This window comes from Hydractinia symbiolongicarpus, chromosome 9 (genome assembly GCF_029227915.1).
Source record: "Hydractinia symbiolongicarpus strain clone_291-10 chromosome 9, HSymV2.1, whole genome shotgun sequence".
NCBI classification, from domain to species: domain Eukaryota; kingdom Metazoa; phylum Cnidaria; class Hydrozoa; order Anthoathecata; family Hydractiniidae; genus Hydractinia; species Hydractinia symbiolongicarpus.
Window position 1 is genome coordinate 28,129,932 of NC_079883.1, and position 25,758 is coordinate 28,155,689.

General features: G+C 34.4%; 4 protein-coding genes across 5 annotated transcripts; 3 read left to right on the forward strand and 1 right to left on the reverse strand.

Moving 5' to 3' along the window:
• The first annotated feature begins 1,271 nt into the window (after nt 1-1,271).
• Nucleotides 1,272-8,665, forward strand: LOC130657166 (uncharacterized). Its single transcript, XM_057460131.1, has 11 exons — nt 1,272-1,594; nt 2,202-2,314; nt 3,365-3,451; nt 3,721-3,795; nt 4,292-5,497; nt 5,830-6,557; nt 6,828-6,873; nt 6,981-7,042; nt 7,118-7,196; nt 7,427-7,621; nt 8,083-8,665. Exons 2-11 carry the CDS (start codon nt 2,245-2,247, stop codon nt 8,340-8,342), a joined length of 2,808 nt encoding a protein of 935 aa, XP_057316114.1. The 5' UTR covers nt 1,272-1,594; nt 2,202-2,244; the 3' UTR covers nt 8,343-8,665.
• A 3,735-nt stretch (nt 8,666-12,400) lies between these two features.
• LOC130657173 (uncharacterized) lies at nt 12,401-14,207 on the forward strand. Its single transcript, XM_057460138.1, has 3 exons — nt 12,401-12,791; nt 12,910-13,047; nt 13,824-14,207. The coding sequence occupies exons 1-3, from the start codon at nt 12,512-12,514 to the stop codon at nt 13,991-13,993; spliced, it is 588 nt and encodes a 195-aa protein (XP_057316121.1). The 5' UTR covers nt 12,401-12,511; the 3' UTR covers nt 13,994-14,207.
• A 1,549-nt stretch (nt 14,208-15,756) lies between these two features.
• LOC130657172 (uncharacterized) lies at nt 15,757-21,690 on the reverse strand. Of its 2 annotated transcripts, none has more exons than XM_057460136.1 (6): nt 21,497-21,690; nt 19,882-19,909; nt 19,474-19,611; nt 16,757-16,851; nt 16,417-16,564; nt 15,757-16,048 (listed from the first exon to the last, which is right to left on the reverse strand). In XM_057460136.1, exons 1-6 carry the CDS (start codon nt 21,632-21,634, stop codon nt 15,990-15,992), a joined length of 606 nt encoding a protein of 201 aa, XP_057316119.1. In that variant the 5' UTR covers nt 21,635-21,690; the 3' UTR covers nt 15,757-15,989. The 2 variants fall into 2 exon arrangements, with proteins under 2 accessions (XP_057316119.1, XP_057316120.1); XM_057460137.1 differs by lacking the exon at nt 21,497-21,690 and adding an exon at nt 19,983-20,163.
• Nucleotides 21,691-24,575: 2,885 nt separating this feature from the next.
• Nucleotides 24,576-25,448, forward strand: LOC130657174 (40S ribosomal protein S16-like). The gene is made up of 2 exons (XM_057460139.1): nt 24,576-24,656; nt 24,914-25,448. Exons 1-2 carry the CDS (start codon nt 24,614-24,616, stop codon nt 25,375-25,377), a joined length of 507 nt encoding a protein of 168 aa, XP_057316122.1. The 5' UTR covers nt 24,576-24,613; the 3' UTR covers nt 25,378-25,448.
• Nucleotides 25,449-25,758: the final 310 nt, after the last annotated feature.

A 25,758-nucleotide genomic window follows, 5' to 3' on the forward strand; every position in this document is an offset into this window, starting at 1 on the left:
AGGCGATAAACAGTCCGTTTTTCAAAACCCTCTGCCTGTCAGAGTTTTCCTCGGCAGATGCAATGCATTCGAATGGGTTTTGAAGGATATGTACCAGCCCCGTCCTCAAGTCTCTTCTGCGCTCATGGTACTTATGAAGGAGTAAGCATATTGCTTTAGAAAATTAATAGTCGGTAACATTTGGAATGTTTTTTCTTTCTATCTATCCAAAACAAAAAAGTGTCGCTGAAAATTATAAGAAAATTAATTGTTACATCACATATCAATGTCTGTTGTACCGTTTAGTTTATAAAAATGCTGAAATGACAATAGAGATTCAGCTGTGTTCTTATTGCGCCTGATTCATCATTTAAGTAACTTCACTCCCGGGACTACTTTTCTCAGCGTCCTTAGTAAAACCACAATGTCAATAAGGGTTAACTCACAATAAATAACCACATCTGCACGGCCTGCACGACTTTTTTATAGGCAACTCCTTTATAAGCAACTGAATTGGATTTAAAAAATTATTAAGCAAATACAGTTTGCACAAGCATAAGCACAAAACAAATGAAATGAAACTCCCAGAAAAGAATACAATAACTTCTTTGTTCCACTCTTTAGTTTATTTTTAACTTTATTTTACCAAAAATATATGACTTTTCTTCTTCTTTTCTTTTCATACACAAATTACGAAAATTAGTTAATTAAATTAATAAAATTAAGCAACTTCAGATATAGATATTGACTAAAAAAATAAGCAGCTCAAAATCTGATCAAAAATCTAAGCTGTTTATATAAAGTTTGCTTATAAAAAAAAAATCGTGTATTGGCTTAATAAAGCACTGAGATCGAACTTGCTCAATATGTATAGCAGACCCGATGTGAAACCAAACCTCTACCTCTTTTTCGGTCAAGAACCAGTGACAAACTATTTCTGAGAGCCCCTCCTTTCAAAAGCGCCTGATATTATTGTTGTCATTCCTTCCGCCTCCCTCAATTAACACCCGCATTAAATATTGCCCTGGCTCACTTCTACTAAAAAAAATAAATTTTGCGCCTACATGTTTACTCGAGAATTTTTACAGCATATTCTTTTTTTGTGTCAGCTGTTTATGTATAAAAATGTTAAGCTCGAGTTAAAAAACCTTTGTTTGACATCTTATGAAAGACAACCACGAAATGTTTAGTCTGTCTATTCTTAAGAAAACATAAACAAGTCTGGTAACTTTTTTACACCTGAGTGTAACATCATACCTAAAAGTATACCATTTTATAATTCTGTTTATTTTTTTTCTTTTAAATATTAGTTACCAGTCTTCTTGCTTTGATTTTTGTGTAGCTTGCTCATTCCGACTAATCTAATATTGAATGTATAACCCCCTGCAGATCCTAGAGCGAACTCGGTCGTGTGCATAACGAAATTACAACCCGTGCTCAAAACAGGCCAACTGAAGAGACCTGAAGAAGCTCTGCATAGAAATAGTAAAAATAATAATATATAAATACAAAACTGGAAGAAAAATATAGAGAAAAATTATTATTAGTATCACTGGGGTGTTTCGAAGAATACAGAAAGATCGTTCAGATTAAACTTTGTAAAGATATACTGAATGTAAGCTAATTTTTTTTAGATATTTTTAACATTTTAACTTTTTTTCTAACTTGTATACGAGATATATTGTTCATTATACCTCTGCGTCCTTTATACGGTAATTTTTTCGTGATGGTTTAGTCACGTTCGTGTGAAATTTTCTAATATAATCATCTTAAGAAAAAAAGATTTTTATCTAATCATACCTCGATGTTTTATTCCAAACGTAATAGACCAGGCAGTAATGGATGCATTAAAAAAAGACTAGAAAAATTTAACTCCCGGTTCATTTTTATCTCATGTTAAAAACAGAAAATAAAACAAATTCTATTACTAGATTTTTGCCACCACATATTTCAATACAAAACCTTATCCCAGAATTTTGTTACTTATATTTGCCTTTCAAAACTTTAGGTTTCCGGATATGCACAGAATTAGGCTGTTTTTTCCAATATATGTTTTTTATTTTAATCATGTTTCTAATTTTAAGCCAATCCAATGATTAACAAAAAGGATTTTAAGTGTTCTGATCTGCAGAAAACATCAATATAACTTTAGAACATTACAGAACTTTCTCGATAAATGACCAGAATACTTTTTAAATAAAATAAAATTCTTTATTTTTTAGTGTGGCTCGTGTTAAAATCTTATCGTTTCTATGTAGACCTGACATGAAAGGACGAATTGTGTTGTTATTGAGCTTGTTATGTGTTGCACAAGCACTGCCTCTCTCCTTGGACGGTGAGTAGTGTTACCATTTTGAGAGGTGCCATATGTAAACAGTGTAAAACAAGGTCTCTAAATTCCTCGGGAACAAATATTTAGGGAATTTTTGCAAACAGTTTTTTCTTTCGAAACATTAAAACATTCCATCTTTGTTTCGTATTCACAGTTTTAATTAAATTGCATCTGTTCTGTAACTATGGTTACTGCTTGCTTGAATGCTTTTCACAACTCGTTCCCAGTCTCTCGCATTGGTATTTCAATCACATTGAGCATGACTCATTAAATCTTGCTATACGTTGCTGAGATTTAAAGAATGGTACGCGCCACTGCAGATAATCTACAAGCACTGTTTTAGTGAGTGTTAAAATTCCAGTGACTTCAAACAGATGCTAAACGAACTGACCTCGTTTGCACAATTACGCGTGGTTATAATCGCTTCTGTATATTATTTTACACTTATCTATCACTTTTAAACACTTTATGCAATGCTTTCACCCGGGGGTAATGTATAAAGCAAAACAATAAGTTTGCTACATAACCAAAATTTGAAGTAAAAGGATCTAAACATCTATTTAAATTATTCAAGTCGAGTACAAATATGTTTTTGTTTTTAGTATTTTTTTTTGAGAAATCCCATCCACGGTCTGAATGTATCATTTTTATTTCAACAAAATATCAACAACTTTGACACTTTTTTTCAAACGAATACTATCAGTCACCAATTGACAACTGAAAGTCCTCATAAAAAAACATCTCGAATAGTTTTTTGAGTCTTAAAAATAAACTCTTACAAGGTTGTTATCTATAGCTATACTATCCAAAGCCTACCATAAACATTTGATTTAGAGTCTCCTCTCAAATGAATGTTCCTCATAAAAGAGATTGTTAAATAACCACCCTTTTTGATTGTGTACTGCCAATGCGCCTAATAAACGGGTTTTAACTCCAAAAAAGGTCACCTACTTTTTATTAAGCAACTTTTAAGGCAGATGTTAATGCCTTTTGTTGGTTACAGGTGTACTGAGTAAGTCCAAACTTAACACTATCATTGTACTGTCTTTTTAGAAAACACACGCGCATCTTTGACGCGGGGTAAACGTCATGAGCACCACCACCACCATCATGAACACAGCGAAATCGCTGACAGAGAAGGTAAAAATATCACTTGTATTGATTTATTTATCGCTCTATACGCAGGTTAAGACAAGCAAATGATATATTTGTCACAGTATATTGCTGCGTTTATAGGCTAGCTATATATATATAAATCTCTTTTTTAAGTTTGGCGCTCAGCAGTGATTTGTTATTTGTTTATAAAGGAAAGCTGGCTCTCAAAACGATCTATTTTCTTTTTATGTCATTGTATGTCCGCCGACTTTTGCCGCAATGCTGTGTTTGAATTTTGTAATTTTTATGTTTAGTTCGAACAATCATATCTGCTATAGTTGATGCGATATTAGACGGTGATCGTAAAAAAAGATCTGACATTCCAGAAGGTAATCCATTGTTGAAATATTTTTTCTCTCGAAGCTTCATTTGACATTTCCCTGTTTTGAAGGTTTTTGTTGCTGTTGTTGTGAACTTCAGTGGGTTTGATTTTTTTCCTTTCTCTTCTTTTTTAATTCAAAGTTAATCCAACACACTTTTTGTAAGAAAGTTTTATGTAACAAATAAACTTTGATATATTCATGTTGTAGTGAGATTGTATATGTTTTGCATTCTTAACAGCCGAGTTGTTAAGCCACACCTTAATTGGAAATAATAAGAACAAATATAAAAACAGTATTAAATTTCCAAATTTAATTCGAAGATTTTTTAACAGAAATTTTGCAGTTTGTTTTGTTGTTCGCTGTGCAATATAAAAATCAAACAAATGCACTCTTGTATCCATGTGTTTGGGACTGTCAAATTCATTAAAAATTCAGAATAATCTAGAGACGAGGTTGAAAAAATGACCATTGGTTTGTAATGTATAATCATTTGTTTTTTCAGAAGAAGACGACGTCACATCTGATATGTCGTCCGAATCCGGCAGTGGAGAAGCCTCCGGTGACTACGAACGTGTATCGGTACCAAAAAATATAAAAGATGTCAAGGGAGCGAATGATGATCCGGAATATGTAGGAAATATTTTTCAAAAATCAGATGAAGAAAGTACTGATGCAACAAAAATATTGAAGCTGGACTCAGTTTCTGAATCTGGTGAAAATGTTGGATCTGGTTCTGGTTCCGATTCTGACCTTAATGTTGAATCTGAAACCGAATCTGGTGCTGAGTCAGGATCTGGCTCAGAATCTGGATCTGAATCAGAGTCTGGATTGGAATCTGGATCTGGATCTGAGTCTTCTAAAAAAAGGAGTGAAGTATCTGAAACAAATGACTTAGAACAATCCGGCGATTCAGAATCGGGTAGTAGTGGGTCCGGAGAGGATGCTGATACTTCCGGCGAATTTAACAGCGGGTCTGGAGATAACGAAATCGTTGGAATTGTAGGAGATGAAAACGCAAGACTTATTGACGATGATATCTCAAAGAGAACTAATACTGTTGGAGATAACGAAGGCAGAATGAAAAGAGATGAAGATGGTTTGGATGAACAAGACAGAATCGAGTCTAAAGCAAGACAAGAAAAAGAAAAGAAGGACTTGATTTCTAACATTAATGCACAGCTTTCGAAGTCACAAAATAAAACGCAAAATATAGAAAACCACTCTTTAATTAGTAACTCTGAAAATGATTCAGATAATGAATCTGGAAGTGGATCGGGTGAAACATCGGAAAGCGGTTCGGGTGATTTTAGTTTAGAGAAAAGAAACTCTGTATTAGAAAAGCGTAGTCAAATCGTTCAAGAAGATAATTTTGGAAAATTAGTAAACGAACTGGATAATGATAATACCGATACGCCTGATAATGACTCTGAGAATGAATCAGACGATACATCGGGTAACGAGTCGGGCAGTCAGTCGAGTACAGAATCGGGTGACAGCACAAATTCAGATTCTTTTACTGAACCACCTGATAAAAGAAGTATACTTCGAGGTGAAGATAATAAATACACAGCAGAACGCTATGCAGCCAAGACTTATTCCGAAGAAGAATCCGAATCCGGAATTGATTCGGATTCGGGGTCGGGATCAAGTGATGGTTCTGGATCACCATGGGATAGTGCTTCTGGATTCGGCTTTGAGAAGCGCGAAAGTAAGAATGATTGTGTGCTATTAACTACCTCTTTTATAAGACCAGTTAATAAATTGTTTCATCGATCTAGTCGCTACTTTTTTTTGCCGGTTTTAATTTTTTAAAAAGGATCAGTTTTAGCGATAATGTGAAGAATTTACTGGTGACTATTTAAACAAATATAAAAAGCTGTATGAATAGTGTCGATCGAGCGAATGGCTAAATTGTGCGCCAGACTTAGATGTGTTTGAATTTTTAGAATCTTTTTTTATCTATATTACAATACCATATACGCCTGTAATCTCTAATAATAAGGAATCATATTTTATTAATTTTCTACTTTTAACTTTCAGCTACACCGCTCTCTCAACAATATGGAAACGTAAATAACACAATGCGAAAAGCAAACGAAAGTGAAAGTATTACAGAAGATGGCGGTAGTGGCAATTCCGAGAAAGACCCTTCTGGTGAAAGTGGCGATGCATCATCTACAATGGATAGCACGTTAAATGAGTCAGATGAAGGTTATTCGTCTGGGGAAGATGACGAAAACTTACAGCCCGATGAGGAGAACGAACACTCTTCTGCACAGCTGGAACGCGAAGACAAAAACATAAATGATGATGCCAGTCTAGTAACTATGGAAGATAGTAACAAAAGTAAATATGGAAGCCAAAGCAGCATTAAAAATACCGAAGAACAGCCTAAAGCTGAAGTCGTCAGCGATAATGAAGGCGAAAGCGAAAGTGATACAGATGAAATTAGTGGAACTGAAAGTGAAAGTGGTGCAAGTGGAAGCGAAAGCGAAAGTGGGAGTGGAAGTGATGCAAGGAGAAAAAATATAATTCATCAAATTGTATCGGACATGGCTAAAGCAGCAGTGGACAGTGTTGAAGTAGATGATTCAGATAGCGTCGTCAAAAAATCAAATATAAACATACCGGACGAGGTCACACCGACCAAGTCAAACAATTTAGCTACTGCTAAAAGAACAATAGAAAATAGAACTTTTGAAAATAGTACAAATGTCAATTCCGATGATAGTGAAAACATAACAAAGAAAGGAATGGTTAATAGTGAGGTAACAAAAGTGCCAGTTTTTTTGCCAAGTAACTTATTGTGACACGCGAGTAGATGGGTCGGGTCACACATCGTGACACGCAAGAAGATGTGTCATGTAACACATTGTGTCACGCAAGTAGATGTGTCGCGTAACTTATCGTGACACGCAAGTAGATGTGTCACGTAACTCATTGTGTCTCATGAGCTTCCAGTGTATTGTTACATCGAGACTGTCTTTAGTTTCTCTTTTTTTTCATACTGTTTGTATTTTTTATCACTTCCTTTTCAGCGTGATTTAGCGTTAAAGACATTAGTCAAATCTGTGCTAAAAGATGGTAAGTCTTGAGAGCATGGGTGCTTTCTTTTCATTCTCTTTCTCTTATGATTAATGTATCCGAGTCTGGGTCGACGGCACATGCATGAATCTGAACTGTGTTCCTAGATCCGTCTGTTAAAGCAAGTATAGAAGAATTGAAAAAAAGAAGGAGCGAAAGTGAAGAAAAGGTAATAAACTTAAATAGTGGAATATTTTGAAATGAAATGGTATTGTTCATAATTTTCGTATATTTCGTGCTTTAGTTATACAGAGACATACTTGGGTTGGTACAGCAAGCTCCACTCGAGCCAGAAGAGGACACAAAAGAGAAAGTTATCACAGGTGGGAAAGTCAAATTAGACTTGCCGATGTTTTAAACGATAATTAAATAAAAGTTTTGTCTCGATGATCCCAAACATAACTGCTGTAAAATACCGTTCTCAAGGGGCATTTCTTCGCTTTTTTAATACCAGAGCTCTAATATCAAAAAATAAAAAAATGTTCTAGGAACGAAGTTGACCTGTTGTACCCATATGTATATTTTCAAATATCAAATGTTTTTGTTTCTTTAGAAGTAAAAGATTTTGAAGGTTTTGTTGAGGCATTATCACAGACCGAAAATCTTTCCTCTTTTAAACATGATGCGATCGCTAAAAAGCTTGAAAAAGATTTGCTAGAACATTTAAGCGTCACAGAAAAAGACGATTCTACGCTGGCCAATCAAGAAAATGAGTTGCTAAAAGACACAGAGCTTACTCATATTAAAGGTATCCCAAACATTATTTAAAGAATCAATTATCTGTCAATAAGTAGAAGACACGAGGTTCTAAATTGGTTTTACCAATCCATTGGTTTTACCAATCCATGTTGAATTTTGTTTCGTTTAAATGTCGCTTTAAAGATTTTTTTAAATAGATTGAGGCTAAAGAAGGCGTGGTCATCTTATGAGCAACACCATGCTTAAGGTTTTGAACTTTCAAGAGGCTGTTACATACCACACTTTGTTTTTAAAAATTTATCGGTTTGAAATTTTTATAGATTTATTTCCATGCGGATGAAATATCAAAAAAAGACTTTTGAAAACTGCATCTATTTCTTGCATAGTATCTTTTATTTAACTATAAACTACATTATCATATAGGCTTTTTCTACCAACACTTGAAATCAATAAAATATTGAGCAAAACTGAAATTAAAAATTATAATATTCCATTTTTTTGTCTTCTTAGAGAGAATCGAAGATGCTCGTGAAAGTTCTGAAGAATATGCATTAAAACACAGTGGTAGTATAGAAGAAATACGGAGACATGCTGTTTCCTCGCTCAAACCAATCATTGAAGCTTTGCCCTTAAAAAAAGAAGATGTCGATGATTTAGCTAAATTGATTGGTAAATCAGCTTGGGTGAAAATGATCACACATACTAAGAGAAAAGCACATATCCGTAAAAAGATCCGACGCAATTTAGAGGAACTTTTTGCTTTAAAGTGAAATCTTTCTATTGATTACATCGAAGTGGAAGTATCGACTTTGCTATCGCGTATTGCATAATAGTTACCATAGCAATATTAAGCGGCTGATCATTATAGTTGAAATCTATTCAAATGTGTGGCAGTAATACTCATTCGCTGGCTATCAACATACCATTTCATTTACTCGTCAACACATTCATTCATTCATTCATACACTCTTTCAATTATTCATTCATTAAATCATTTCATTAAATCGTTCATTTGCCAATTTTTTTTATCTATTTGGCAATTTAATCAATCATTCATTCATTCATTCATTCATTCACAACCTCAATTCCAAAATGTTAGCAAAGTCGTTAAAAAGGCCTGGGAATAAGGTTGATCAATACATTCATTTATTTATTCATGCATCCATTCATTTATTTATTCATTCATTCATTCATTCATTCATTCAGTCAGTCAGTCAGTCAGTCAGTTAGTCAGTCATTTATTTATTCCTTAAATCCTTAATTCATTAATTCATCAATTCGTCCATTCATTCATTCATTCATTTATTACTCATGTAGAAAATTAGAGTATTGTTTATTTTTATTTGTTAATTTGTTTAAAACCAAGTCCCAACTTATTTATGTTAAAAGGTTGGGTACAAGGTTGACGTTGTAGTTATAGCATCATTCATATTTTATTTACTTATTTATCAAATCAAAAATAATGTACACGAAACTTCATGCTTTATATAAAAATACAACCAATCATCCTCGTTCCCAAGGATTTTTGCCGATATAAGAGAAGATGCCTTCTCTTGTATCAAAAAATGCAACAAACCTTGGAACGAGAGTGAAATTCAATAAACTGTTAAGGAGATGTGGGAGAGTAATTTCAACAACAATTTTCAATCTCAAAAGAAGATTTTATCAATGATTGTATCTTTTTCAACTTCCAAGTTTGTTTTGTCATCAATATTTTGTATAGTGTGCTTTAGACAGCAAATTTCAGTTTTTTAGATTTAAAATTTTAATTGTGGCAATTATATTTATTATGACAACGTCGCCCAATCCGCTGTTGTAGTAATATTGTTTCAAAATCGTTTTTCGTTAGAAAGTGAAAAGGAAAATGTTTCCTATTCCCCCGGTCCCCAGTTTCGCTGGCCCTGTATCAATGGTTAAAACAACTCGTTTGAGATTGTGTTTGTGTGTTTCATAATAAAGAAACGGGGGCAAAAAGTCATCTTTTTGTGTATGTGAAAATAAATAAAACTAGTGATTATTATTATTTTTATTATTATTATTATTATTATTACGCATGTGTATTTTCATAAATTTCGTAAATAAATATAAACAGATATTGATAAGTGTGTGCTCTCTCATTTTCTCGTAACTTCCATCATTGTCATGCTTACTTCAAGATTGTCTCTCTCATCCGAATGAGGTGTTTTGAACTTTGAATAATAGAAATATTATCATGTTATGAACAAGCGAGTTTATTCTAGGGTACGTTTCCAACCTCGTTCCCAGGACAGTTTTTCGCTTTTTTGATATCCGAGACGGCGCGAAATCATTTCTTCTCGCCGTCCGAGATTGTCAGAAAGAGAAAAATGGGCCTGGGGACGAGGTTGGTACGTTTCGAAAGTAATGCAGCTGTAGATGTCGAAACGTAGCCTAGAATGAATTCGCTTGTTCATGAAATGATAATATTTATATTATTCAGTGACAATGACTGAACAGATAAGTAGTAATATTTTCATAGTTAATAAAATGTTTTCTACTCCTAATCTTAAACTCAAATGAAACAATTAAATCTTAATGAGGTTGTGGGTTTAAGATTGCACAAGCTGTATTTGTCAGCATAGTCTTTGTTGTGTATCATGAAAAGCTTCACAAATTTCTACAACCTCTTGCTTAGGACAGTTTACTGGCGTCAATACCATTCGGCAAGAGGACTCTGATAATGAGTATGAAGTTTTTCTGGAAAAATGAATTTAAAGGGCATTATTTTCATAACAAAACGAGATATTGTGAGTACAAAGAAAAAAAGCTTAGTTCAAAGTTACAGTTCTAGGAGTTAAAACTGAGCTCATTATAACAGGGCTTTTTAGCACTCAAGCACCTTTTTAAAAGCAAATATCTGATTGTGGGCCTAAATTATGTAAAATGTAACCCACTAATTCACTCTTCTTTCCTGTTTCTTATACAAGACACAATAAACAAAAGCATCTGTTTGGTATTTGTTGGTATTTGGAGATAGCACGCAAGTTCTACATCTGAAACGCTTACATTCTGTCAATTCTCAACCGTTTTGTCCTCATACAAGTTCATTTTTAATCTTTACAAGAAACTTCTGCAGCATGCGTGAAAACATCTCCTTCGCAGATGTGAAACTCCCTCCCACGGAAAAGGAAAAAGCTTCATTTCCTTCTTCCCTTTTTATTAAAACGGTCACGATAACAGAAACACCACCAACCCTGGGAATGAGGTTGTATTACTGCGAATCTAAATGTCTAAAAACCAGTTAAGTTAATATTTAATCGAGGCGAAGTGGTATTTTAGAGAAATTTTCTGTCTAAAATATCAAAACATACTTAAGGTTATGAAAAGTAATATCTAAAAATATTTTACAGCAACAGAAATAATACCCAATTGACAAAAAATAATGTTTTTGGTTTCCTGCAGGAAATGTAAACTATTCGCTAATAAAATCTCAGAAGTTTTCTTCTTACCACAATCTTAAGGTATCCAATAAGTTTCCTTAAGAAAGTTTTAAAGATCAAGAGCAATCTTGGACAAAATATACATAAACTTTTTTTAAAGTTTCCCTTTGCCCATAATTTTAACCCTTGTGGTGCAGCGCGTTTTTGAAAACATCTTTTTTCAGTCAACAAATTTTTTCAGTCAACGAATAATCAGCTTTTCGAAACTTGAGCTGCGATTGGTAGCTAAGCACAATACCTAGGCTGTTATGTTTTGTTTCCGTTGGCGACGAAAACAACTTCAACCGTGGAGTTGTTTTCGTCTGATTGTTGCCTGGCTATTTCCGTTACCCGTCCTTAAAGGACTAAGACTGAATTTTGAATTCTAACTACTTTTTTTAGTACAGTGTTCAGGGGCGAATCTAGCAAATTTTCTTTGTAGGTCATGATGCTTCGCTAAAACGGGATTTGCGAACCCTGAAATAGGCTTAAACGGGGACAAAAAACAACCTCGTATGCAGACGTTTTAGACCTTGATAACAGAAACGAAACATTCTCATAAACGCCGCAGCTCCGCATAAACACTTCAAATAGAAAAAGAATGACAACTTAAATGTATTTCGTTAGCATAAATCATTTTTAGACTGTTTCGCCCAATGTCAGGGCTCGTCAGCATGCCTAGGACAAACGAAAAATAGATTGAAAATATAGTTCGTTAAGCCCGACATGGACAGTCATAATGCCGCTCCGGAAACCAGGTACTGTCGGCTGGAGTCAGGCCGAGCCCGGAATAAGGAAAATTTATTTATAGAAAGAAGTTATTGTTAAAGTGGAAGTAAAGAAATGGCTCTGTCAACTGCACGCACAATAATAGTCCACTGATTTATGTCCAAGATTGTTAAATGAAAAGCTATGAGATGGCTAACACGTGTACAAGCGAAAAACAACAGGAAGAAGATGGGACTTTAAAATGTGACTTTTATTTGTGACCCTTTGTCACGAATAATTACTTTTATTGATAAACGGTAGTGCACAAATACAGTGCATCAAAACAATTTATGAGGTAATTACAGAAAATGAATCAGCATTTTAAAAGAGACGTCTAATTAACCAAACTTTTGCAGTGTCATGCTATTATGCTATAAATGTAATACCATAAACAGGGGGTAACAATAGTATTAATAATTAAATATCTGAAAGTGCTTTTGAAAAATAAAAACCGCGAGAAAAATAAGAAGTAAAAATAGACAAAATTGATTATGTTTTTCTGATCTTTCACCATTCTAATTTCATTGAATTAAACTCCTCTCCTTGAATTAATTTTTGAATACAAAAAACCTTCATGTGCTACCCCCCAAAACTAATTTAAAATATTTGTTTATAGCTCTATGCATATCCTAATATCACATTGACCACCTGACAGCGTGAAGTGTGGACGTGTGAGAGAATCTAGAGTAAAACGCACTACAAGAACTTCAGACCGTACACACACGGTTTTAACAATGGGGAGGTCTCACTGTACTAAGCCAATTCGTATATGGATTCTCGGTGCATGTATATGTGCTACCCTCTTTTTGGCGCTTTCTTGCAAATATGAAAACTGGGCAATGAAGACATACAAGGATTATCGTTTAAAGAGCGAGAATACAACTTACTTTGGATTATGGAAACACTGTCTTGATACAAGAGCGCCAGCAGTAAACAACAAGGAACAACCGATGATGAGCGAATGCTGGAATTTTGGCACGAGTAGTGAGATGACTGGAATATACGGTACACCAGGTAAAAAGCCATACTATTTTATATGAAACAACTTCGTTCTCAGTCTCAAATATATGCGAGTATGGAGGTAGACATATGAGGTTGTGTGTTCTAATTGACTTTTTATTATTATTTTTAGGATTTATCAAGTTAACCCGGGGCTTTTTGGTATTAATGATTGTTTTGATGGGACTTGCAAGTTTGGTGACGTGTTTCATCATGTTCACGAGCGATCGCCCATTGCTTCTATATTCAACGCCGATCACGTTGGCGAGCAGTAAGTCCTTTTATTATTTATTTATTAATCAGCTTATTGAAATTTTGAAAGATACGATGGAGAATGTAGTAAAACTGTGATGACGTCAGAAGAGGTCACGAATGTTATCTGGCTTTCAGAAAGAAGAAAATAAGTTTTTTTGTGATGAAATTTTTGCTGTGCATTTTACGTACGAATTAAACCCTCGCATCAATCTCGTCCCCAGGACTATTTGCTTCTCAATGGCGCTGCGCCACGGTAAAAGGTGCTGGGGTCAAGCTTGCTCTCACATAACTTTGTATCTTTGATATTTCGATTTTTATTGTGTACTATCTATGACAATCTTTATCCCAGGGCTTCCTTTCAGCTTTTTGAAATGTGGATAGTTCTTTTGCACAGTCACACATATATTTAGGACTGGGAACGAGATTGGTTTACTAATTGGTTTATTTAAATAATCAAGCTCCTTCCCAGAACATTTTAGATTGTGTCTCAATGTAAAAAATCTAAAAGCCTAGGGGACGAGGTTGTTTGTATATCAATCAGTATGTGGGAAGTATGTGGGAAGGGAAAATTTTATTTTGTAATCGAGTTGTTTATTTGATACTAACGGTTTTAACCTCAACACATGGTCTGCAAATTATCTTTTTATATTATGTGCCAAGAAAAAAGCCAGTCTCAATAACCACAATATAATTGTAAATCGCTAAAAGTAATTAACCAACACCTGGTGTATATTTTTTACCAGTGGTTTAAATTAGATTTGTTTTTAATTTCTTTACCATTTGTGCTTTTAGCTATCGTTGGAATCATCATTTTGGGAATTTTCTTGGGAAAGATGCTTAACAATGATATGTACAAAGATTATGATATGGCGTGGTCGTTTTACTATTACTTGATTGGATGGTTTTTTACATTAAGTGCATTCTGTGTTGCCATGACAGACAAACCAGAACACAAATACTAATACGCCGTCGCTGCAGCATGAGTTATTTTAAAAATAGCTTCGCTAATTGAAGGCTACCTGGCTTTTAAGATCTGTTTTTTGTATAATTTTTCTCCTTTTTATAACGTCCGGTGGATATGAAACCTTTGTATATAATATTTATAATAACTTGGTATTTGTAATCAAAAAAATTTATGATTGAATGAACAAATGAACTTTAAAAATGCTTTTTTAACTTTTGTTTACACGTCTTTACCCAGCGTCCTTTGCTGTTTCTTCAGATGGACGTAAAAAATCATAAAATTACATGGTTTTTATTATGAGCAATCGAGGCTGAGCTTCGATCTGGTTCATAATTTAAGTACTTTGAAGCAACTGAACAGAACTTTAAGTTGACCAAGGCTTAGACCTAAATAATATGACAAGCAATCTACAACCCACAAAGAACAAAAAATAAAATCACAATATCAAAGTGCAAAAAAGTGTAAAGCTGAACTTTTAGGTTAAAATAAAAATATTACCCTTCAGAAACGGAGGTTAAAAATGTTGCGTTTAAAAAAGTTCAACGTTTCTTGAAAAAATGTTGAATGAAATATTGGACCAACTTTGATGACGTAAGACAGTCATTTGAACACCCAATCCAACATTGACCGAAATAATTAGACATACATGGAAATTCAACATGGCGGATACAAATATTTACATGTTGGGCTCGTTTGCGTCAACTAAAAACTAAAAATAAGTCCAACGTTTTGTCGGGCGTTTCGAAATCAAAACGTTGCTTGAGATGTTAAACTCGTCAGTTCCATCTTTTATTAATTTTGCCAGTTGCTTGTGACTGGATCTTGAGTACAAGGAAGGAAAAACAGATAGACAACTATCACTTATCAGGTATTAACTAACAGACATCCCCAACAACGGAAATCTCTCTAATACGAACAGTTTTATGATTTGTTTTAACGAAGCTGTCATAACTTCTTTAAACTTATAACTTTTGCAACCACAGCTCGCACTTTTTCGGTCTTGCGTTAATTTTGGCTGGAATCGCGAACATTAGTAAATATTATATGTCTTGTAAAATCCTTTCTAAACAATTATAATTCCTCTTAATATAGTGTTCCAGTGGGTAATTAAATTTTAGTGATATTATGGAGATGGTTTAATAAAGGCACAAATGGTAGTTTTAAATGCAGGACCACATTCGCAGGACCCTGGTTGATAGCAGTACCAGTTCCAAAAAAACTTAAAAGGCTATCCTGGGTAAAAATTTCAATAACCATAATATAATACCGGTCTATATAATCTTTAGAAAATTTTTAGAGTGAAATTTTTGATTCGCTATTTATTCTTCTTTTAGAGAAGTCCCCTGGTACTTTGATGATGATTTTGTTTCAAATTCACAGTCGCGTGTAATAACGACGCTCAAAACTATTTATGACTTCAGAATTTATGTATACTGTATATTTTACACCAATAACCTGAAATTAGTCCATAGATTTACAATCTCGCTTGCCCAACTGGGAACATATGGTTATACTTTTAAGACAATCAAGAACGATGTTGCACAACAGTGACATGTCATTTAAATGAGTAGGAAGATAATGCAGTTCATCCAACGAAATATCTGCGCATGCGTACTCTATGGGTTCCAAAACGCAACATGGTTTTATTAAAGTCTTGAATAGAGTTTTAAAATCCCGGAAAACTGCCAGTGATGAAGAATTCAAAACGAAATCACTTCCTGTTAAAAATAAATGTTGGGTCTTGAAAAATGAAAACGTTAATGGACCAAATTTATTACAAGACGACATTTCTTTTTTTCACTAACTAGACTAGAAATAAAAACCGTAAAAGAAGAATTTTTATACACTATATACACTTTCCAACTTTTGTGCTTTTGTGGTATCAATTGTGGACGGACACCAAGTTATGTGTCTGAACAATACAGAATGACTTTATGAGTGTCAAATCTAAAACAACACTGGATTTGTTATTTATTTCTTAACGTCGGCTCCATCTAACGATGGGTTAGGTGCTCTTGTGCTCGGATCTTTGCCATGATGATCTTTACAAACTCTAAAAAATATAATAATAATAAAAGAAGAAGAAGAGGAAGAAGAAGAAGAAGAAGAAGAAGAAGAAGAAGAAGAAGAAGAAGAAGAAGAAGAAGAAGAAGAAGAAGAAGAAGAAGAAGAAGAAGAAGAAGAAGAAGAAGAAGAAGAAGAAGAAGAAGAAGAAGAAGAAGAAGAAGAAGAAGAAGAAGAAGAAGAAGAAGAAGAAGAAGAAGAAGAAGAAGAAGAAGAAGAAGAAGAAGAAGAAGAAGAAGAAGAAGAAGAAGAAGAAGAAGAAGAAGAAGAAGAAGAAGAAGAAGAAGAAGAAGAAGAAGAAGAAGAAGAAGAAGAAGAAGAAGAAGAAGAAGAAGAAGAAGAAGAAGAAGAACTAACCTTCGTAATTAACTTGTCCATCACCATCCAAATCAGATTTCCGAATCATAATATCCACTTCATCATCAGAGAGTTTGTCACCCAAATTTGTCATCACCCTTCTAATTTCAGCAGCATCAATGAAACCATTTCCATCTTTATCAAAAACCTGCAACAATGTACTCAGTAATATTAAACAGAATTATTTTCACCATACGAAAAATTTAATGTAAATAGGAATAACAAAACGAAAAACTATTAGCAAACATCATCTCTTGAAGAAAACATACTCCAAGCTCATCCTTAGGGTCATTTTTACCCCTCTTTTTCAAGACGAAGTCTAACTTCCGTTTATACTTACCTTGAACGCTTCGATAATTTCTTCTTCAGTATCATTTATTTGGAGTTCATTTAACAAAAACATCATGAACTCATTCAATTCCAAAATACCGTTGTCTAAAACAAGAAAAATGGAACATTGACATTCTTGACTCTAACAACTGCGTGACAAAGCTTGCTGAAAAGCGGTCTTTTACTATCCGATTTAGAATAAAAAAGATCTCACATCACCTAATATTCCCATTTCTTTAGCCTGCTGCGCAACTGTCAAGGCCAAAAGAGCTTACGTCAACAAATGTAAACATTCGAACAGGTCTAGTACTTTACAAGCGCACTGGCTGATACATCAAAAAACGCTGCAGATCGAGGGTGACCAGCTAAAACATTTATTTACTACGAACATTCATAAAATGAACGCAACAAAAAGTAATTTTTGTTAATGCTTTGTTAAAATAATAATTCCTGACAACTAACAGGACGATATAATGAGACTTAGGAACGAGTTTAGGTATTCAGGTAAATATTATAAGTGCAGAGAGATTGATTATTAGAAATTTATGGGGGAAAAGCCTAAAATCATACGTTTGTTTCAATACATGATACATAAAACTTGTTCGGCTAAGGATAGTTACAGTGAAACGTTTCTATAGCGGACACCATCAGGATCTCAAAAAAGTGCTCGCTATAAAGAGGTGTCCGCTACATGGAGGTTCTTCCCAAAATTAGCTGAAATTTCTTCAAAAACTATCCTAGGCTATTAGAGCGTATTGAAGTCTACCGTAAGGTGTATCAAGAGACCGGTTTTGGGAGAAGAAGGACAGTGAAGACCATATATTGAAGTTATTCTACCTTTCTTTCAAAACTAAAACAAGCTCAAGACTTGACAAAAAAACATTGAGATATTGCTTTGTCTTTGCGAAGACAATTTAATATCTTTCACTTTCTCAATGATTTCTGAAATTATAGTGACTGGGAAACGCGTTAACCGCGGAGGTGAATAAGGCCTGGAAATCCCTGCAAATTTTAGTGGCCCAGAAAAATAACATACAAAAGAAATTGAAGAATTATTAAATAATAATGTAAAACATTGTTTTAAGTAAATATAAACAAATTGCGCTGGGTAATGTTAATCGGGACCTTAAAATGATGTTATATAGAGCTGTTCGCTATAAAATGTCCGCTACATGGAGGTTTTATTATGAGAGTTTGACCATCGTTTCATGCGTTTCCAAGAAAAGTGTCCATTGTAGAGAGGCACCCTCTATAAAGGATGTCCGCTAAAGGGAGGTTTCACTGTGTTTAGTCGTTTACAGCGACCAGACACATGTCTCACATGGTGGCGATATTAAACACAAGCCATACCTGATGGTAACATCAATATTTTATATTCACTTAGCTTTACTCAAACCTTATCTGCCTAAGAATTAGAATTCATGGGTTCTGAAAGCTTTGGGAAAATGTTTCAGCCTTCAAAAGCTTTTTTTTGTAAATTTTAATTGATTTTACTGTTGCAGACAGTATCTTCTCCAAGGCTTTTCATGTTTTTGAATCGGAATCCCTATGTAAGAAAAAACAAAATAAAAAACCCTGGGGACGAGGATGGGTGGCAGAAAATGCCGCAATGAAAGTCAAAGCCAATATTTCAATTCATGATGTCGCGTTGTATGCTTAATGTGTTACTATTATAGCTTCAACTTTCACATTTATTTTTAATAAAAGTAATAACATGAGGGAACATCAGAGAAAATAAAGTATAAAGAAGGTCTATGTAACACCTGCCCCATGTCGACCACAACCTACAATAGTTCTCTTTTTTACCGAATAGATCTATTCATGATTCTTTTTGTGACGCAAATTTATTCATAATAATTTCAGATCCTATGGACGTGTAAAAGACGTCACCAAACAGAGCCATTTTAAAAGCTTTTTGGTTGCTGAAAAAAAACAAAGTGCCATGGAAATAACCCTCCTTGGGCGGATAAACAGCATGGGAGGCGTACGAACATGCATCATTTTGTTGTAATGACAGAGAGGCTGGTAGCAGATCGTCAACATTGTTTACTTGTTCTGCACATTTGTAAAAGCATAACTTTCACAGCATGCTGATGTGTATTTTTGGCGAAGTACTCTATTTATCCAGTTTGAGAAATAGATAGAAAACAATACACAAAAATACTCATGATTGTAGTTGCTAAATGTTTTATTGGGATTACATCTCACTTTAGCAGAGCAAAAAAATTGTATTTTTGCGGTTATATTAAAACGTATTTAAACATCTTTAGAAAAAAAGCCTTCTGTTATTCATGCAAGTGCAGAGACGTTCCTTCGTTGTGATCCCATCCTCTCATTTTGGACTCATTTTCAGTCCAATGTAAACTTCGCGATTAGTGGCATTTTTTAAAATTTTTTCGCAGGTATTAATTTTCGCAAATAAATTCTTGCATAATATTCGCGGGTAATTTAATCCGTGAATTTTATCCTAATCCGCGAAAAGCGCGAAAATAAATGGCCCCGATAATTAGTTTTGTTTAACCAATGAAATGGAAAGTAATTGGCCTTTTTCACTCAAATCTGCACAGAAATGGAGAAAATTGTAATCCTGAATTTTTTTATCGCAAAAAGATACTATGCTGAAGTATCTGATGAAATTTAATTAGTAAACGATATTGACATGTCAGCAACGTGTTCCAAAATGAAAACGTTCTAACTTTAAAACACGATAAAAATCGAGATACTTACCATCTCCGTCATATTTATCGATCTTTGCGTTAAGTTCTTCATCGGTGGGATAATTTCCCAGTTCGTTCAGAAACATCTCTATTTCCAGCCTTCCAACGCCGCCTTCTTTATCGAACTGAAGCAAAAGCTTTTTTAGTGCTAAAGAAGAGGAGAAAAATTAAATAACTTTGGTTTTCCTTCAAAATAAACAAGCAGACAAAAGAAAAGAACAAAGGAGATAAAAACAAAACAAAACAAAGGTATGTTTGCGACTTATATTTCAAGATCACAAAAAAACAAAACAAAACAAAACAAAGAAAACAAAGGTATGTTTGCGACTTATTTAAGATCACAGTATTTCAAGATCACAGCTTTTTATCATGGAAAGTGCGTACACCGAAATAAACATGATGCCGTGTTTACACTCACCAGAAGGCTCTCCGTTTCCATGATCGGTCTAAATAAAACATAACATCAATCTTTAAATGAAAACTGACTTAAATGAAGATTAAAATTATATAAGTACTTACTCCACTGTTTCCAAAAAATGCAGCCATGTTTTTTTAGCTTCACAAAAATTTGTACTTTGTATATTACTTCTTCAATAATAAATTCTTATTTGAAGATTTTATATATTCTCTATTGTACTTATATTTTTCATTTCTTTTTTTCATTATTTATAGCGACGTTGTAACTTAGGAAAAGTGGTGAAAGTAATTGATAAAATTAAACTGTTTGATTACTACTTCTATTTGTTTCTTCATTAATTATTTAGTTGGAAAATGGCGCGAAAACAAGCTTACTTAGATCACTGAGTCGATATAAGATTTCTTATTTAGCGAGAAACATCAAGAAAACTTTCCCATCATGCATTTTTATAAAAAATTTTCAGTTTTTTAAGACTAAAAATAAATACTAAAAATTTCCGGGTTATGCTGGTCACCATTGAAATGCATTTCACATAGCAACTAACTTGAATTTCTCATGGAAACTACATCTAAGACGTTCTTGTGGCTTCGTGGTCAACCCCGGCCGAACCATGCTATAAAAGTGTGGAATTGATCCTTTTCTGCTAAACGTTTAGCATGAGAATAGGATTGATATCTTGCATACCTTCCGTGACTCAAATGGGAGTTTCAAATGCACTAGGACCTCCTTCGCAGGATCTTCGTTGATAATAGTACCATTAGGAACTGAAGAGGCTATCCTGGGTAAATAAATGTAATAATAATAATGATAAAAATAATTCGCTGGTAATCCACTTTTAGAATTTTTAATCACGCTTTTTCAACTCTAGGGAGATTGTGAGAGACTTTATGTCAACTCGAATACACATTTTCTTTTAAGAATAGTGTTTTTCTGTTTCAACACATGAACATTTTTAATATTTAGACAAAATTCATCGTGATACTTATGAGAATGTAAACTAGTGTAAAAATCACCTCTAAGGCGACTGACAGACCGAGACAATTAGATTTTGTGGGGTAAAAAGTATTCCAAATAAAACCTAAGAAAAGATATTTTAAATTAATGACAAAGTTTATATGAGCAAAATTTTAATATATGAAAAACAGAAATAGTTTTTATATAAAAGAAGATCCACACTGTTGATTATTTTACAAAATATTTCCATTTCGACGTCATTACGATGTAATTTGACATCAGACTTATTTTGTTAAAAAGATCTTGGAGGAAAAGATTGATGATAGAGTGGTAGCTCTTTGCGTGGAAAGGATTATGTTGAAACCAAAAGTAAATCAGCAATGACCTTGATCCTGAGAATAAAACTGTTGTCTTAGAGAGATTTACAGTTGAGAAATTCTGTTTAAATAGTAGCTACAATAGAACCCTGTCCACAGAATCTTATTCGATGAGAGATTTTTGATTGACAACAGGGCCCTCACTTAGAGTTGGACTGTCATCGACAACCTGACAATATGAAGATCATTGAGAACAGGAACTTGATTAGTTAAATTAGTTATTTTGCTTCTTATCCTGAATAATTACAATCTTACAAAGATTGACACGAGCAAACTAAACTTACATCTTCAGCCGCCATACTTCCGGCGATTCCAAACAGAGTTGCAGTGAGTTTAGACATGTCATTGTCATATTTCCTTTGCGGTACTCCCTTGCTAATTAAAGTTTCTAGTTGTTCCAATGTTATTTGTGTTTTCGCCATCTTGATATTTCATGGAAAGAAGTTTCTCATGTGTTGAAGAGTTCTGTTTTTTAAAGTTGTTTATAGAACTTTCGAGTGTTTACAAAAATTTAAGTATTCTTATGTTTATTTAGCATTACAAGGATATAAAAACAATCTCGTATTTAAATCTTAACACATGAAGTTCGAGGAAAATTAATTTTTATTTCCCACGGTTACAAAGTAAAGACGCTTTCATCGATGTTTGGCAACTTTTTAACTTTTATTTCACAGTCGAAAAACTAAAGTTTACCAATAATTCAAAGTTCTACGCAGTTGCAACCTTGTTCACAGGACTCTTTTGTAATATAAAAAGTGTTAAAAATCTATATTTTACAACAGTCACTGTTACGATTTTATTAGACTAGTCGTTAACTTGTGGAAAAATCCATAGATCGCACGTTCTTATATACCGCATTTCGTGTTTCCGTATCACGACGTTTTTCTCTCGGACAGACAGACCAAACACGGCTATTATTATAGAGAAACACATGTTGTACAACAAAGCGACACGAGAAAGTAAGTAACAGAAAGTCTTTGGGGATTTCATCCTATCAACTGTCATTCTCTCCTCTCTGACTGCGACTATGTTACGTTACCGCCAGAGATACGCATAGCATTGCTCTAACTTGCTTGCCTGTCACACAAGCCGGTTAGCAGTCACTAGATGGCACCAAATGGGCTTACAACACTACATTTAAAGTGCGCCGGAGTGGAAACTCGAACCTGAAACCTTATGATTGCAAGCCGAATTCGCTACGACTACATCATCTCCGCCGACCAATATGTCTTATATCACAAAATCAAAAATCCCTGAGGACAAGGGTGAAAAACGACCTAATGACATATTAAGTGAAGACAATAATTTGACCGATAGTATCCAAAACGCAAGAATACAAACGACGAATAAGGTACTGATTTCTTATACCAAAGATCTTTGTTAATACTACATTACTAAGAAAATAACCACCAAACTCTGGAGAGGAGTGAAACATTATAAAAGCTCCTTTGACCAAATATAGTACTCAGTCATTTACACGGAGTGTCACTTACAAATATATATTATCATGAATTCTCGAAACGCGCTAGACTTAGTCATAACTTTTAGAAATGCATCTTTTTAAGTGTGTGGTGAAGAGGAACAGTCAACTTCCACAGTCTTAAGGGATTGTGCTAGCGTGAAAAATTCGTTATTTTTTGATTTTAGAGGTTCCCTTTCACTATGGTAAAAATACAAAGGAAAAAGTGAATAATTCTCTGCGTACTGCATGTTTTTCTTAGCAAATGCCTTACGCTCTGCAGGGGATATAAAAATTTGTCCCTACAAGCGCTTCGCTAGTGGCCAGACCTGCGCGGTATGAAACTCCGTAATAGAAAACATCGATTCGAACTTTTCGAAAAAGAGTGTGAAGCAAAAAAATACAATTCTCGGACTGAAAACAGGGTTCAACAAGATGGGTAATTTTTTTGAACTTTTTTATTTTAAGGTGGTTTACCACCAAATAATGTCAAAAATTCAAGAATTGTCTTTTACCAACCTCGTCCCCAGGGCAAATCGCCGTCCCGGGGTCAGAAAAGATACAAGATGCCCTGGGGACGAGGTTGGTCTTTTACCTGTTTTCTGACAGCAAATTCATCTTAGAATACCGTGACAAGTAGTTCTTATGAAAAATTTCGGTTTTTATTGCGCAATCTGGCACTTTCTCCAACCAACCGCAAATATAAGTGCATAGCAACGCCCATAGCAACCATTTTCGTATTTTTAGACAACTTTCTTGCCCCTGCGTCGATGTTTAATGCTTTGCAAAAGCTGGATGATACTTTAGGGCCTCCTAAGACAATATATGACAGTTATGAATATTAAATGTGGTGTTCCACACGCAGTCAGAAAGCTGTCTTAACGATGAACTCGTCAGAGTCTACTTGTCGTTTTAGGTCAAAATAGTGCTGCCGTACACCTTTTTTCAGTCAATAATGTCCATAAAATAATCTTTAAACACGTTTTTTGCCGTTTTAGTTCAAAATCCATGCGAAGCAAGAATTCTCAAGATCGAAGCACACATGCTTTACAATTTCCTCTGTGGATGCAGACATTAATATTACCTAGTGCTGAACTGAAACCGATTTTCAAATCGAAGTTTTGTCTTTCAGTTATCTTGTCCAGATTCGCTCTGTTTTAGCCTTTTTCCGTCCAAGAAATACCGCATCAGTTGTCCGGGCGACGAGTCAGCCTTACGAAAACGCGTTTCACTCAATCATTACACGTGACCCTTGAGACATATACGCGGCCAAAAAGGCGCTTCAAATAGGGCATGTTATTCAGTTATTTGGTTCAGCGTCGAGCAGCAAAATGTCATATTTTACTCCTATTTTACCTAGCAACGGGTAACCATAGCAACCAATCAACTAAGTTTTGGACTTAATTTTGTCGTACTGTCGCGTACTATGATATCCTCATCAATTAACTTTAGGAAAGACAATCCTCTGCGATATAGGTTATTTAGTGGTAAGCCACCTTAAGGCATAAACGAAACATGGTGTCACTCGACTACAGCATCCTTTTTGTTTCTATTGCAATAAAGCTAAACGTCAAGCAAAGTAGTTCTTTAATATGATTGATACAAATTGAGACATCGCTTGTTTGTCGGAATGATATTTAATGTGATCTTGAAATCAAATTTATTTGCGAGTATTTTTTCATTTTTCATGTTGCACCAGGCGCTACGACATTTTAAAGTGGGGGCTATTTTAGTCACTATTCAACGTATAATTCATTATTTATCTATAAATTGCACCCCTCCCTTGTTCCAGGTGTCTTGGGGAGTGTTGCAAAGGCATTCTCATTTCTCTTGTGGGCAATACACGATCTACTTAATCCCGGTACATTTGGCCTTCCGTAACAGGGAAAAAAGATACTCGGTCCGTATTTTATAACAAATTGTCTTTGTTGTTCAAATACGAATGTGTCTCAATAACCCAGTCCTTTTCTATCCGATTTGCGCTGGTAAGATGGCCGCCAGCTACATTTTACATTTATTTAACACAGATCTATCGTCAAAAATCTTTGCGATCTCATTGTCCGTGAAAGAATCCTTGACTTTATTGTCGTCTCATCCTTTCCCTTTTTTGTATTATCTTTTAAATGGAACTATAGTTTTTACCCTAAGCGCATATAATCTGTTGACTAAACATCTAGCTACGTAGTATGGCAGAACTATTCTCTGTCATTATAATGTCAATTGTTATTTTCCAAAATTTTAGATACACGAAATTGGAAACCTTCCAATATGTCAGCAGCCCCACCACAATCAGTCCAAGTATTTGGTCGCAAGAAAACAGCCACTGCAGTTGCTTTTTGTAAGCGTGGCAATGGTTTAATTAAAGTCAACGGACGACCCTTAGACTTAGTAGAACCTGTTACTTTACGAATGAAAGTTCAAGAGCCAGTTCTTTTATTGGGTAAAGAACGATTTGCCGGTATTGATATCCGAGTACGTGTTAGAGGCGGAGGGCAAATCGCTCAATTATATGCTATTCGTCAAGCAATATCGAAGGGCATTGTTGCATATTATCAAAAATTTGTAGACGAAGCATCCAAGAAGGAAATCAAAGACCTACTTGTTCGTTACGATCGTTCATTACTTGTTGCTGATCCACGACGATGCGAAGCTAAAAAGTTTGGTGGCCCTGGTGCTCGTGCTCGATACCAAAAATCATACCGTTAAGATATGGTGGTGTATTATGGACATTAGCAAATGTATCCAAATTGTCATAAAAAAATAGATCACATGACCAAGTTTTGTGTTTTTTGTAGCTAATGTACTCAGAAGTTGTAAAAATTTACCCTAACTATTTCACAGTGTCAATCATGCATACGCTAAATAAGGGAAATATTTGTGATAGGGAAATGGGTAATCTAGCAAGATAGCCTTTTTTGCAGCGCTTGCCCATTGGTTGTTTTAACCAACTATCATATTTTCATAATGTATGAGGTTAAAGTTGTAAGGATTTTCATAATAATTTCAAAGAAAGAGCTGGTCATTATTGCTGTAACATAATGTATACTTTTGTTCCAGTGCAAATAAGAGTAAGGTTAGGCCATTTGG

Bases quoted from the DNA above. Each gene is read 5' to 3' on its own strand.
- LOC130657172 (XM_057460136.1), bottom strand. From the start codon at position 21,634: ATGGCGAAAACACAAATAACATTGGAACAACTAGAAACTTTAATTAGC. The intron at 16,852-19,473 runs GTAAGTATCTCG...TTCTTGTTTTAG, and splicing joins CGATAAATATGACGGAGATG to ACAACGGTATTTTGGAATTG. The intron at 16,049-16,416 runs GTTAGTTCTTCT...TATATTTTTTAG, and splicing joins TGGACAAGTTAATTACGAAG to AGTTTGTAAAGATCATCATG.
- LOC130657173 (XM_057460138.1), top strand. From the start codon at position 12,512: ATGGGGAGGTCTCACTGTACTAAGCCAATTCGTATATGGATTCTCGGT. The intron at 12,792-12,909 runs GTAAAAAGCCAT...TATTATTTTTAG, and splicing joins TGGAATATACGGTACACCAG to GATTTATCAAGTTAACCCGG. The intron at 13,048-13,823 runs GTAAGTCCTTTT...TTGTGCTTTTAG, and splicing joins GCCGATCACGTTGGCGAGCA to CTATCGTTGGAATCATCATT.
- LOC130657174 (XM_057460139.1), top strand. From the start codon at position 24,614: ATGTGTCTCAATAACCCAGTCCTTTTCTATCCGATTTGCGCTG. The intron at 24,657-24,913 runs GTAAGATGGCCG...CCAAAATTTTAG, and splicing joins TTTCTATCCGATTTGCGCTG to ATACACGAAATTGGAAACCT.
- LOC130657166 (XM_057460131.1), top strand. From the start codon at position 2,245: ATGAAAGGACGAATTGTGTTGTTATTGAGCTTGTTATGTGTTGCACAA. The intron at 7,043-7,117 runs GTAATAAACTTA...TTCGTGCTTTAG, and splicing joins GGAGCGAAAGTGAAGAAAAG to TTATACAGAGACATACTTGG. The intron at 7,197-7,426 runs GTGGGAAAGTCA...TTGTTTCTTTAG, and splicing joins AAAAGAGAAAGTTATCACAG to AAGTAAAAGATTTTGAAGGT.